The sequence below is a fragment of the Brachyistius frenatus genome, unplaced genomic scaffold, assembly GCF_029030835.1.
Source record: "Brachyistius frenatus isolate BFR_SWC_R1_liver_20210118 unplaced genomic scaffold, ASM2903083v1 Contig_23, whole genome shotgun sequence".
NCBI lineage: Eukaryota > Metazoa > Chordata > Actinopteri > Embiotocidae > Brachyistius > Brachyistius frenatus.
In genome coordinates, this window is record NW_027210622.1 from 5,013,891 (window position 1) to 5,028,463 (window position 14,573).

The window sequence follows — 14,573 nt, forward strand, 5'->3', positions numbered from 1 at the left end:
AGAGTAGAGGAGCCAAAGAGGCAAATAACCTCTTTGGCTCCTCCATTCTTCTCTGTTGACTCCTGAAATGAAAGGTGACACAGAAAGGGTCATCCTGATGAATACCGTCACACATGGAACAAGGATGAGAGTATGTAGCCCTTAAGGCCATGAGGGAATTAAGGTTGATTTATGTAAAAAGGAGCACAAAGTGACAGTGTCTTTCAGTTTAGAGTCTAGTTTACTTGGAACGCTGGTCTGACCTGTAACGCTGGGATTTTTACAGAATTATCCTCCTTTCTTCAAAGAGGAGGAACATTTTTCAAGAGGCTGGCTTTCTTGAAAGAGAAATTTAAGACTGCTTTAATGTGAGGGAACTTTCTCTAAAAAAAACAAAAAACACTTCTTACTATACCACCGCAATCAGCTCGCGTGCAAGAGCTGTATAATGGCTCGTTGCTGCAAGAGTATCAGAAAAGCAGCGTTCTAAATCCTTGTACGTGAGCCTGCAGTGTGAGGCCATATACGAGAAAAGAAGGTGAGCATACTTTAAGTGGGGGAGGTCCTGTAGAATGCAACCCCTTCATTTAGACATTAAAGCTATCCTCCCTCCCCTTAGGGTCCTCACAGCCCACTTGATATAGAAATAAACCCAACAGGTGCCTTCTCATTAAAGAAGATGAGAGAAAACACAGGTTTGCCCTGTGGCTAAGGGTGAACTGATAGTTGAGGTGAGGAAATGTAATTGTGAATGAGGAGGTGTGCAAAGGGACTTTTTTTTTTAGAGAGTAGGGCATGTCCAAGTGTGAGTGAGCACTTACTCTTTTTCTTTGCGGTGATATCTCCAGTCTCATTAGAGCGCACTTGTTGAGGGTGTTCAGTCTCCTGCATACACAAACACACAAAATTGGTTACATTTAAAAATAAATGGGCTGTATTCTGAGCTCTTCACTTTCACTAAAACAAAACTTTTGACACAGAGAGGATGTGTAACGGAAGAAGGGATGAAATGAGACAAAAACAGAACAGTGGAAGAGAAAGACAGAGGGGGAGCTCAGTCGGGCTAATGAGCTGCTGAAGGATAATCCCTGCATGAACAGGAAGAGAATGAGAGGGAGACGGAAAAGGAGAGAGCCGGAAGAATGAAATCTGCTGGAGTGGTGAAAACCTGGGGAGGGGACAGAAAGCTTACCCCCCCCCTCCCCCCCAAGCAGCCACCTGGAGAAGGGGAGCGAAGGGAGGTGGTGGTGGGGTCCACCCTCTGGAGAGCTCTTAGAGCATATCATGTAACAATGGAGAGATGAAGTGATGGGGACTGAAGGATAGTTGGGGCTGTGGGGAAGGGGTGAGAGGCTGCCAAGAGATGAGACACAGAGATGATAGCTTCCAGATGTATGGAGGGACACCTGCTGTGGTTTATTACTGAAAGTAAGAATTTGATGAAGGAGCTGACTCCATTAAAAAGCCTTTAGGCTCCTTCTCAAATGCTAACTATTATAGCAGGGACACTAATTAAAATGCAAACCTGGTCTTCTCTATATAGCTCTTTTCATATACATAAACCAATGCAAAAGAGGTGAAACTTCAAAGCTTTAAAACTTGCTTTAGCAAAAAAAGAAAAGAGCATTGCGTGACTTTAGCATCCAGCACAGAGAAGTAGGAGTGAGATATGAGCTTGGCAGGAAGATACAAAGGACTCTAATGAGTCAGCCTCAAAGAGAGGAGAAAATAAATAGAGAGGAAGGTAGGGACATAGTGAAACAAGGTGCTTATCGTGTGATTCTTTTATCTCATCTGTAACTTTCCAAAGCATGCCTCCTTTTGAAGTCATGCCCTTATGGTTTAGTTTGAGGGAAAACAAGAGATAGTACAGAAAAGAAGGAAAGGAACAGGAAGAATACCTGCACAGACCATGAAAAGAAGGAGAAAATACATATGAAAGTTCAGTATGACTCACCTGCAGAGAGCCTCAATAGCATCCCGATCCAGGAAGTCGTGGTCTCTTGTGACTGAAGAAATGTCAATGGGAAACTGGACATCTAAACAGAGAGAGACAGGCGGGTTAGTGTGGGCATCTGCCTGCCATTGATTGGATCAATGTGTTCAGATAAACCTAAAGATACAACCCCTAACCTAAAACACACCTACCCACTCAAACACCCACCTTCTGCCCCTCCTTCCCATCCATACAGCCTTGATGAAAAGCTAAAAGAGGAAGTAGTGTCTTAGCCGACCAAACAAACACAGCTGCAGCTTTCAGAGCTGGCAGGCATGGGGGATATGGAGCGCAGGGGAGAGAACAGGGGATTGATTGAAGAATGACAATAGGTACTCCACCACTGCTCAGAGGTCCCACTTCCTTTTCTGCTTCTTGTTCTTTCTCTCTGGTCTACCTCAATAACAGGATCACTTGTTCCCCGTTCACTGCACTGGTAAAGTGCCTTAAAAATAAAGATGCTAAGGATTGGGGGACAGATACTAAAATGTTGCAGGAATGTTTTGACCCAAACAAATTTGGGAATCTTGCATCTAAAGGGGCAATGATGACTAAAAAAAGAGAATGCTACTACTTGGAGGCTAGCACCTTTAACATACTGTACTGAAACAGGCCCATCAGGCTGCTTATCTTCAGTGGGACGATAGTCTTGACAGCACAGACACTGCAGATTCCCCCATGGATACAAGGGAGGGAAAATTGTGTCAACACAGAGATTCCTCCTCGGTGTGGAGACGGCTGAGGGCGGCTACGGTAAAACATCTGCACACTGATTGACTGTTTTGCACTTTTTTTGTGTTGCCCTTTATGTATGTATAGAAGGTATCATCACCTGTACAGAGACACAATGAATGCTCCGTTCCGATAGGAAACTCTTCACGGTTAAGTGGAAACAGGCAATGACCTGCTGACAATGGCAGCTTGGTCCTGCTTTCAACATCCCGTAATTACATAAAGGCAACTGGCATGCCCAGGGTATGCCATAGTATAGTAAAGAGTAGCTACATGGAGTGTAAAGAATGTTTGATGTATTTTGGTGAGTGTGTATTTAAACCTCAAAGGTCAGGCGTAGCATTCAACCATTTGTCATTGTATGAGTAACTTTAGAGGGGAGAAATAAAATATTGTTTGATCCCAAAGAGTAACTATATTAGTTACATTATAATCATAACATAGTTAATGTTTGGAATATAGCAGTGTGCTGAGGGCTGTACGGCTTCAACCCCCCCCCCCTCACTCCTCAGAAATGTAATGCTGTGTGTGGTGTGTATGCATGCACAGGCACAAGTGTGCATGTTGGTGTTTTGTGTTGCTGACAAAAGACATAGGAGGGTGAGCATAGTGTACAATTAAAATAGAATGACATTAAAAAGTTTCCGCATTCATTTGATATAAGTTAAATTATGCCAAATATTTTGTATTTGGATGATTTCAATGTGTTTTAGTTCAGCAGAAGGACAGAAACTGATGTATTTTTTGGGGGGATGGTGGTGAAATAAACAGCTTTTGATGTCTAACTCACAATTTAACTTGTACAACTTATTATACAATCATTTCTAGCTTGTCACACCAAAACCTCTAATCTGTTTTGTACCTGTTTTGAGGTGTGTCCTATGTTTCTTACCTTCATAAAGCTGGGCGTACTGAGGGAAACCCGCAGCCCGGAGCCAGGTACAGGCCTCTTTAGCTTCGATCTCTACAGAGGAAAAAAGTAAAAGTAAAAAAGCGTGTTAGGTGCTGAGGAAGACTCTTCACAAATTAAACCAAACAGTGTGCAAAGGCTATTTATTATCACTAAAGGGTAAATTAAACAACCTTTGCAAAAGTTATTCTGTCAAAACATCACTGTGAGACAAAACTTTGGAACTGACCACTGCAGCATGCTGGCAGCTTATCAAACATCATCTCCTTGACCTTTTTAGCTATCTCACACTTGGCCACTCTCCACTCACATGCCTCTAAAGCTAAAGCTAAGGCTCAAAGCATCAATCGTGCAAATTGTGTTAACCCCCTCACACGCCAAGGGTGAACCACTTAAGCTCCTTAACCAGGTAAGGCAGTGGTCTTTGTTGTTTACGCAGACATCTCGGATAGAAACTGCTGCAGAGCCTATTCACATATGACAACTGGTCCCATTGACATGCCAGTAGTATGTCAGTGTGAGACTTTTTTTCTACCTTTTCAAAAGGCCTGTGTCTGTGTTGACCACAAGCCTAAGGAACCTCTGTTGGTTAATATGTCTGTAGGTCTGTAGTCCAACATGTTCACAACACTTTACCAACTCTGACCAACAAACTCTTTCATAACTCCCTTTGAACACAAAGTGTGACATTTGGGCTTCTTATGCTAAGGACTATGACTGAATGTTGATGTTCACAGTGTGTCAGAGGAACCATGGAGACATCTCCCAATTATCTGCGAAAGCCCTTTAGATGACATATGCCAAATGGCTGCCCGCACTTCGGGCTCCTCAAGTGCTTCAATTCCCTTCACCACCAGCAGTTTGAAGAGAGGAGATAGAAACACCTCTCAAGGCCTGAAGGAGCTGATTTTACAATGTCCTCTTTAGTGGAGTGACAGCACATACAAATGTAGCACAACCTTGAGAAAAACTTGTTAACAAAACTAACAGGACAAAGGAGGGAAAATACACTGCTAAGCTATGGATGCAAGTGCCAACATACTGTAGAATGACTGGGAGACATGGAGGTGAAATACTTGACAATGCAATAACTGTGGGTGAAGTCTTAAATCCTGGAAGGACAGTTACACGTTTTTATTTCAAACTCTTTGTTTGTTACAGTTATATTAGGAGCCCATATGTTTGGCTTTGTGTGATTTAACTAATAGTAGCCACCAGTAAAGAAAGAGATGGCAAGTCAAGAGTATTTTATCTTTAAATCGTCAGTTAAGAGGTTCCACCTCATTACAAAGCTAAATTACACCAATTGTTATTTTTTTTCCCCCTTAAGCTCAAGAACAAGAAAATTGTTATGCCTAAAAAAAAGAGACTTTATCTTTGGGGATAATACTGAGATTAGTGTGTATTAAATAATGGGAAACAAATGAAACAATAGCAACTCAGAACTGAATTTCTTTTAAATGACAAAAGAAATGTTTTCCATAAAATACTGTCTAGACAGACAGAGTCCAAAAGCAGACAGTTGCTGTGATGGGTCTGGTAAACAATATACCAGCATTTACATACCAACAACAAGCCCAGATGGCAGACAAACCCACTAACAACAAGGTGTGACACGACCAAGAAAGGGTCTCCCCTCTGCCACTGCAGGGGCCAGCGGCTCCTCAAGCAACTACTGCAACACCGTGAACACTGAAGTGTCAAATATAACATTAACAACTATGTTTCACCATTATTTTCATTGACAAACTAGCTCTAACTTTCCTTGTGGATGTGAAATGGCATTTCTTGGTGTGTTTGAGTGTGTATGTGTGTTTAGCCTGGTATTTTTGGAGTGTAGTGAACCCAGAGGTACTTAGGAACCCAAATGTAATTATACTAATATTCTTGTGAGCCTGCACTGCTTAGGGCGGGAGATTCTTGTGCTTGCATATGTATCAGTGTGTGTGTGTGTGTGTGTGTGTGTGTGTGTGTGTGTGTGTGTGTGTGTGTGTGTGTGTGTGTGTGTGTGTGTGTGTGTGTGTGTGTGTGTGTGTGTGTGTGTGTGTGTGTTTGCAGAGACCAACCTCATGTTTAAAGACAAACCACTCAAAAGACAGTAAAGCTATTGAAATGCAAATTAGACATACAAACACATGGTTAGCTTTCCACCCCCCAAATCCCATAAAAAGAGCCACGGGATCCAATAAGTGCCTTTGGTGGGAGGCTATCCAGCGACACACCCCATTGGGCTAGAATGTGTGTCAAATCAACTTTACAGTGACATAATGTGAACTCAGTGTGGCGAGGAAACAAAATAATGACACCAGCATTCACCACGCAGAGGAATCAGACTGAATAATATTTGTCATCGCACCACATTGTGTCTCCGTTCAGGGTGAAGCAAGAATATTTTTATGGCTTTTGTTTGTCTGCAGGAAGTGGACAGGGGCATGCGGCACCTGGCACAAACAACCTAACAATGGAGCTGCACACACATACATACATGCATAAGAATAAGAAAAAAAAAACATGTATCAACAAAGCAAAAGGAGTTAACAAGAACATTCCAGTCATCAAAATGTCATCATACAACACCCGGCCCAATCCTTTACATTTGTGTTTGCTTCAATAACTTGAGATTGAAGGGTATGTTTTATGTTTTTCTCTTCCCTCACTTTTCACCCCAGTTCACCAGCCCTCACCAGGGAACTACCTCACTTCCTCTTCCTGCTTCCCTCACAGGAAGAGAGCAGAGCGGTGGCTACTGACCACTTGGCTGTTCAGGCCCTGCCTTCATTTGTTCCTGGCCAGATAATAGGCAGCAAGGCAGCCAAGACAAACACTGGCTCCGGTGATTGTATGTGTTTACCAAACGCCCTCATGGTTAAAGATGGCTATAAAGCCGTACATGACAAATCTCTGACAGCACGTGCTTAGAACTTAAATATGACGGCAACAAAAGGTCAATCAACGAGTTAACCTCATGTAGAAAAGTGAGTTTCATCCCCTTGATAATGAAGGTAGTGTTTAGTCTGTGTGTGCCTAGTTGGCTGAAGTACAACAGATAACAGAGTCAGTTTCAAAGCCAATGAAAGCCCTCCAAGTCCTGGCAAACATTTCATTATGTGCAGTATAATTTCTGGAGCAGCACATTCAGTACACATTCCTTTTCATGTTTAGATTTATTTATTTTTTTTAACATGCAAGTGCAGATAATTATAGTTGCACACCAGCCCACAAAGACTCTGTCGGACATTTTTACCCCAGTCACTTTAGGCCATGAGCATTTGGAGCAACAGAAGATATCATCAGTGTATAATTTCTTAACAGCAAAGGATAACCTTATGCAAACCCTTTTCCGGTTTGATCATAGTTTTAACATCACTAGTTGCTGCAAGGTTGGATGGAGATAGACAGATAAACAAACTGGCATTTGGAAAGATTTGTAAGTTTAGACCAGACCAGATTGTCCTGCTGACGGGGGTCACACAGGATGTGGCTAAAGCTGAACTGGCTGCCTTTAGACAACAATTACATCAAATAAATGTTACATATGCTGATTTATAATCAACAGTAAATGTATTTTTCTGGACAGAAACTGAGAGACATCCTCTGAGCTCGAATTAAAGTTAGCCTCACATTAGTTCTGGCTGATGTGAATGAGCAAAAACACAGGGAGACACACTCTCTCAGTGGGAAAGAAAGATGACAATCATTATCTTCAGATTAACACGACTCATAAAAGCCAAACCGATGCTTATAGAGATTTCATATGGATCATGTATGGCTTTTCTTCTAGACTTTGGTCAAAAGCTCATCAGGTGAGCAGCTAGTCAGAGTAAAGCTTCACCCACTGCCAGCCAGATCACAACTTCTAAAATTACCCATCGTGGTCTTTCCTTTGCTCCCCCCCCCTTGCTCTCATCTGCTACACTGTGTCTGCTTAATTCAACCCTGCTTGCCTCTTCTCTCCCTTCCGGTGGCAGGAAATTCTCACAATTGCCGGCCACAGCTTCCCTGCATCGCAGGAGGTAACAGGGTCTGGCTCTGAATGCTCAGCTCCAGTGGGAGTTTGTCAGCAGCTACAGAAAACAAAGGATGCTGCTCCCCACCTCAAAGGCTCTGCAACGGCAAACTGGAGGTCAAGAGTCTGAACAGTTATCTCTGACATTTGGGTCTTTGAAGCAGGCAGATTGAGAAGAATGCTTGGCCAACAACTGTTGTGAATTGAGACGGCTTATCTGGAATTACCCGATCATTGCTGGGTCTCGAAGTGCCGACTGTAAAACAACCCAGGAGGCAGTCACGAGGTTCTTATCAACTCCAGCTCTGAGTGGGTCATTCTGAAGGAGCTGCAAAGTGGGTCTAGACAGGTGATGTGATGAAACAGGCCGGACTTTGTGGCTCAGCTGTAATCTGCAGCACGCAAAGCCAGGAGCCTGAATGCTGCCAGGTTTCATCCATCACCTCAGCAATGACGACGAGGAGCTCCTGGTGTGTTCATGGACTTGCAGAGCATGTTTTTGATTCAATCAATCATGATCTAAACTATTTAATGACTGACCACAATCTCAACTGGTGTAGGTATGAAAACACCCAGAACAGCTGGAGATAACAGCTTTTTCAGCGTGACCAATACAAAATCCCTCCTATGCTCCAGTACTGGAATGCAAAGATGGTTGATAACAGATTTTTTTTTTTCCTGATGGGTATCATGTTTTTTGATTCCACTGCAGAGACAGCTGGTGCTTGCAGAGAGGGTCTGGCTGTTAGCTAAAGTGATACGGTGCCAGGAATATGACCATCTGGCTGACCTCAAGCTCTAGCCCTCTCTCTCTCTCTCTCTCTCTCTCACACACACACACACACACACACACACACACACACACACACACAAAAGAATAATGAAGTTACTACCATGGTCCATTCCAGTTATCTACCACCGGCTGGCGCAGGCATGAAGGCATGGAGGAACAGATCCACCAACACACACATGCAAACACACAGCTGGCCCATATGGATCATCGCAGGGCTAACCCAAAAGGCCCCTGTGCCCCTCCTGACGACAGATTTACGCTCACAGGAGGGCTCTGGCCCTGGATCAGGTGACCAGGCATATTCAAACCCTCTGATAAGGTTTCCACAGCCAAATGACAGCTTACCTGCCAGGATAACAAGCCATTAACAATCAGATCCCAGGACAGCCCGGTACCCTCAGCACAAGGAAGGTGAGAGCAAAAATGAACATGTGTCTCCTCACAGGACATGAAGAAACCAGCTGGATGTAAATCTTTCAGATAAGGCCTCAGCTCACTTCCTGTTTCACAGAGCATGCAGATGAAGCGTGCTTCCTTCATTTGCTCTTCTCACAGAACAGCCCCAAACACCTACTAAACTGTCTCATCCCATTTATAAGTAAAAGAAAGGAAGAACCAGTGTTATTCCTGTTATTTCTGTGACTGGATCCCTCTTCTGTTGCCATGAGTGTGCGTGTGGAAGTATGGTGTCAGTGTTATAGTAGCTCCAGGTTAGTAGTAACTATAAGTAATGTTCATTCAGCTTACATCATGATGGCTGGATGTGCATGGGTGTATGGAGCACGTTGTTAATGGTTTTATGGCTGAACTGAACCTCTCTGAGCTCTTATCTGTTCCAGACCTGATAAAAAAACCATGTGCTGGAACAAACTATTGAATGACAAAGGGCCAAAGCCCACAAATCAAGCCTGCCAGAACAGAGTTGAAAACAGGATTTTAGACAGCCACAACACATCCCCTCGAACTACCCCACTCGCAAAAGGTCGGCAGTCAGGCAAAAGGCGCAGGCAGTTAAACACACTGGACGCACTGAGATGGCAGAAGTGTCGCGGACTTTGTACTATACCTTCGGATAATCTGAAAATACACTAAATACGATTTAGACTGAACATTCCAGTTCAAGACCTTGTTTCCCCTCAAGTTTCATTTAATCCAATCCTATACATCAAGTAAACGCCGCTCTGCTGGGAGATTCCATGGACTCTGTGCATAGAAGAGATTTTACACAAGATTTTTTATCAAGTGTGGAGAGCTTCCCTCACAGAATGCTCCCGGGTTTTGTTTAACGTGTACTTTTCCCAAGTTACGCATTTTGAGAATTGTGAGCAGGAGTGGGGACGCGGAGTGTAGCCTACGTGACAAGCGGGGAGATTTCTTATCTGACAGCCTGCAGCGTTGTGCCTCAAAGACGATTTAAGGAATGTTTTATATGGAGGCAAAATTCCGGCAAAAGTCCAGAACTTTAGATAGATTCAAATAAACACATTGTTGGCTGCTGCTTAGAATATCCAAACCAGAGCTCTGAATCTCCTGGATAAACAGGAAACAGCTTTGAATGTATGGACAATTAAAAAATAAAAATAAACTGAAAACCATCCAAAAATAATTCATTCACAACATTAAGCCTGGATGAATGAAATTACTTACGTGTAAGGATCATTTTCCAATGTCTGGGTTGCGACCAACTTCACCATATAACCGCACTCCTGACCGCTCCTCGGCAGGTTACCACCGTCCAGTCAAATCAACTCCACAGTTAGGACCAAGTCCGCATGATAAATCCAGAGCGCAGGAAACTTAAATTACAGTCGGTTGCAAATGTCCCCTGAGCGTTGCGCAAGACGGTAAATCCATGTTTTTAATTTGATTTAGCAGCGATAGAAATAATTCTACAGTCTTCAAATCCTGCCGACACTGTGCGTCCCTGAATGAAGCGGTCCCAGGCAGGAATGTGAATGGAGAGTAGTGTGATTCAAGCTTTAGGAATGGGCAAGTCTGCCGTGGCTCCACCCCCACCCGCCCTGCTGCTCCCCACCTGATAAGGAGCTGAAGACACTCACTCAGGTCACCCTCAGTAGCTCATCGTGTCCAGGGAAGACATTTACATCGATCATAATTGTGTGTCAAAGCGCACTAATTAGGACACAGAAACTGCAACGAGATCTATGTGGTAACATCTGTTACACATTGTGTGATTTAATTTAATTTACCTTTTAATAAAATATATTTGACAAACATTACGTTTATACAAAATTGAAAGTGATTAACTGGCCTCCCCAGGAGTCCACTGTGTTCACTTAAGTGGTTCTGTCGCGCGTCTACCACTCCCCATTTGACTGTTGGTTGGTAACCAGTTTGCATATCATTAGAAACGAGTGGCGACAACTGTGAGATGCTCTTTTGTGACGCGAGATTAGTCTGAAAAGCGCAAGTGGTGCCATGAAAAGACCACTGTTCCAGGTATGGTAATGCCTTTGCTCCCGCCCGTGTCTATGGCGCGCTTGGCGCGCGTACACCACACTCAGATTGACTGCAATAACAACACATTTCAAGCAATAAATTCAGTTCGGGTCTAAGGACACATTAGTTATTTATGATGGGTTATTTCAAAACCAAGCTACAGTTTTTAAAATGTTCTCCTCTATCTGGACTTTTCCCCTCAGTTTTCCAACATCTCCTCAACTACGTCAGTCAGCTCGTGCTATTCCCATGGTAACTCACAGACTCGAGGTGGTGCAAAAAGGGAAAGCCAGACGAGCACCATGTGGCAGGGAAATACGTGTCATGCAAAGCTTGGACTGCTAGAGGGGGGAAAGGATGATGCAGAAAATCCTGGCAAACTACAAAGTGTTGTTGGCTGCTATACCAGTCTCAGCTGAGGAGTCACAAGTGATTCAACCAAAAAAGATCCTGCCAGAGAGCATGTCATATTGTCCAACAGAGGCACACCTCATATGCAACCAATGCATGAGCTCGTGGGAATAACTTGGAATTTTCTGCCAACAGTTTTCAGTAGCCTACAAGTATTTTGATACCTGAGTCTCAAAAGGAGGCTATAATGTTTCTTTTTCCAAATATGTATTTGTCTCGTCCCAATGTTGAATGTTTTTGTGGGGTCCTATAGACATAAGGCCTCCGTAAAAAACATAGGCAACGTATTTAAGACTTTTCCATTCTTCCACACTTTTTTCTTACTTATAAACATAAATTTAGAACTGATGGTTTGTTTTAAAAGGACTCTGTTGGGAGTCTCTGCAAAAACCTGCAAAAATATAATGTATTTTTCATGTGCTACTGTATATACTATGTGTGATTGATGTCAACAATACTTATTGTGCGGCACTATTCCTTCAAAATGTACAATGTCTGTTTGGATTTTTTTGTTATTTCAGTTGTGTCATGGCTTGTTCAAAAAGGTCAAACAGAATTAGACCTCATTGATGACTGATTGACTCCAAACAAACTGAGTATGTTCATGATGTAAGGATGACACAGCCCACTGCGCATTTCTTTTTCTGCTGACTTTTAGGCAAACAAATGATATACATATAGTTAATGCAATGCCAATTTCTGATAAAAATCATAACAATATTTTTTTATGCTGACTTGTGTACTTTGTCTCTTCCATATTTGAAAAGAGGAACAATTGTTCATTTTGCAATTATTTCTAAACACATTTCTACTCGCATCTGGTCTGGAACGTCAAGATGCCGCCATTACAGTGGCAGCCTGTTGCAGCAATTTCTGGAATTTCTATTGTTGATTTTGCTGCAACAACACAACAATTTGTCTCGTGGGATCAATAAAGTATATCTATAGTATATGTGGAAACCCAAAACAATGGGAAGTGAAGCCAATGCCAACAAAACACAACCCTTACACAATCAGTGTGACAAAACCTCATCGCACTATGAAAAAGACTCCTGATTATGATCAGGAAATATTTGATCAAAGACTAAATGAACATCACTACCAATCTGATACAACATCCAACATCATCTTTCAATACTTTGGAGCTTTCAGTGCTGAAAGCTACAGACACATTTAGGCCGTTACTCAAAGAGATAGCCTAAATGTGCTAAAACATAAGCATACAAACTATGCAAACAGATAAGCGCTATCATCAGTATATAAATATTAAAATAGTGAGTCAACGGAAATATATAGGCTATTGTGAACTCATAAATTGAAGAAAATCTCATGTGATTTAAATCTAAATCTGTAACTTGATAGGGAGAAAGATAATTATGGTCTTTTAGTGTGTGTTCGAGAGAGAACCAGGGCGAGAGATGGAGGATAATGATAGAAAGAGAGAGAAGCAAAGAGAGGAAGGAGAGATGAAGAGAGATTACCAAACAAGGCCAAATCCCTGAGACACAAAACCCGACCACCCAGAGGCTGCATCCAAAACCCCAACCCAAAGCTCCAAGGGGCTGAGATGGGTCAGCAACCCTGCTCAGAGATGAGGGGCGGTTCACACTCTCAAGTTGTCTTGTGGCCAGTGCCTGTTCATGAACGTGTGCGGTAAAGAGAGAGAAAGAGATCAGACTAGCAGACTGCCACTGCTGCCAGTTGCTTTGGGGCAAATGAGTGTGTCTCTTCAGAGTGTCTATACACGCTTGTTTGGTTTATGATTCAGATACAGATCAAAAACACAGGAGTATAATAAGGGCTTTGGACAAAAGATAGGAAATGAGGATATGCTTCAGTGTTACAGCAGACAGAGACGAGGGATTAGAGGCAGCATTACATATAACTATTCCTTAGAAAAGGAATAAAACCTTTAACTTTAAGGTGTGGAAGTTTCAGTGGATTATCTTGTGTTTCATAGTGGATTGTACTCATGTCTCATGAGGGTTTAAATTATTACTTGAAACCAGGTGTGAAAACAAAACACACCATAAACATTTAATTTGAATAAAAATGTCCTTGTATGTCCCATCACCTGTTTGCTGCTGGACTGTTAAGTGAAGCTGCTTTTGTAAATTGTAAACTTTACAGTGTCACCTCTGACCCAGACACACAGAGGGGAGTGGCTGAAAGAGGAAAACACAGCAAATAAGCTCTAAAAATGACAAAAAGAATGACTTTAAAAAGATTTTAATCAAATAGATAAGCAGAAATAAGATGAAAACAATAGTAAGATTTCAAGACAGAAAACAGTAAAATTGAAAGAAAGATGCAGAATCGAGATGAAAGATTTTCTCAGCCTCAGAGTCCTCTCCTCTGGGCTTGCCTTGGGGTTTACACTTTCTTCTTCTGCCATTTCTAAGCCGAAACAGCGAGGCCAAGTGAGGGTCAGCGGATGGACGTGTCAGTCCAACACACACACACAAACACCCAAGGCCGTGTCAACAAAGACTCACAAAAGAGATAATCAAATTATGGGTCGGCAAAGGTCATGGCGGCCCTCCCGAAATAAAGATCCTAACATGTAAAATGTGTGTATGTAAATAACTGAACACAAGTTTACAGTTTTTTTCAATTGTGGTTGAGAATTTCAGATAATAGGGACATAAAGAGGTGTTTCACAACCCGTGGGTTGGACATTAAATGGCCACTAGCAGGGAAGATAGGAGCATTTCTGTATTTATTACAATGAAAATGTGTTATTTGTCCATTTATTCATAGGCAAGCTAGCTGAACATTTTCATTTCGAATCTATAGACCTGCCATTATTCTTGAAACTGAATCTCCAATGACAAGCATGTGTCCTCTGCCTCTTACTGATGCAGGTTGAGATAATGAGTTTAACTGGAATGTGCACATGTGTGTGTGTGTGTGTGTGTGTGTGTGTGTGTGTGTGTGTGTGTGTGTGTGTGTGTGTGTGTGTGTGTGTGTGTGTGTGTGTGTGTGTGTGTGTGTGTGTGTGTGTGTGTGTGTGTGTGTGTGTGTGTGTGTGTGTGTGTGAGAGAGAGAGAAACAGACAGGGTGGAGGTGGGCTGGATAATCTTTTCATAACAGGAATCTCCAGAAATAGCTCATCCACAGTCTTTGGATCAGCCCAATAAGACACTGATATGAGAGAGAGAGAGAGACAGAGAGAGAGAGAGAGAGAGAGAGAGAGAGAGAGAGAGAGAGAGAGAGAGAGAGAGAGAGAGAGAGAGAGAGAGAGAGAGACAGAGAGCATATACCTCCCTGCACACAATGGCGAAGA

General features: G+C 42.6%; 1 protein-coding gene across 4 annotated transcripts in view; it reads right to left on the reverse strand.

The window, feature by feature from the left end:
* The window catches only part of dlc1 (DLC1 Rho GTPase activating protein), an 80,426-nt gene that overhangs the window by 13,009 nt on the left and 52,844 nt on the right, over positions 1–14,573 (reverse strand). For 3 of the 4 annotated variants that reach the window (XM_069697518.1, XM_069697519.1, XM_069697520.1), the window contains 3 exons: positions 3,600–3,671; positions 1,937–2,018; positions 801–864 (listed from right to left, as the gene is read on the reverse strand). In XM_069697518.1, the coding sequence (XP_069553619.1) occupies positions 801–864; positions 1,937–2,018; positions 3,600–3,671 (218 nt within the window). Of the gene's footprint in view, positions 1–800; positions 865–1,936; positions 2,019–3,599; positions 3,672–10,063; positions 10,348–14,573 lie in introns of those variants that run through there. The other variant, XM_069697522.1, reaches the window with a different exon arrangement.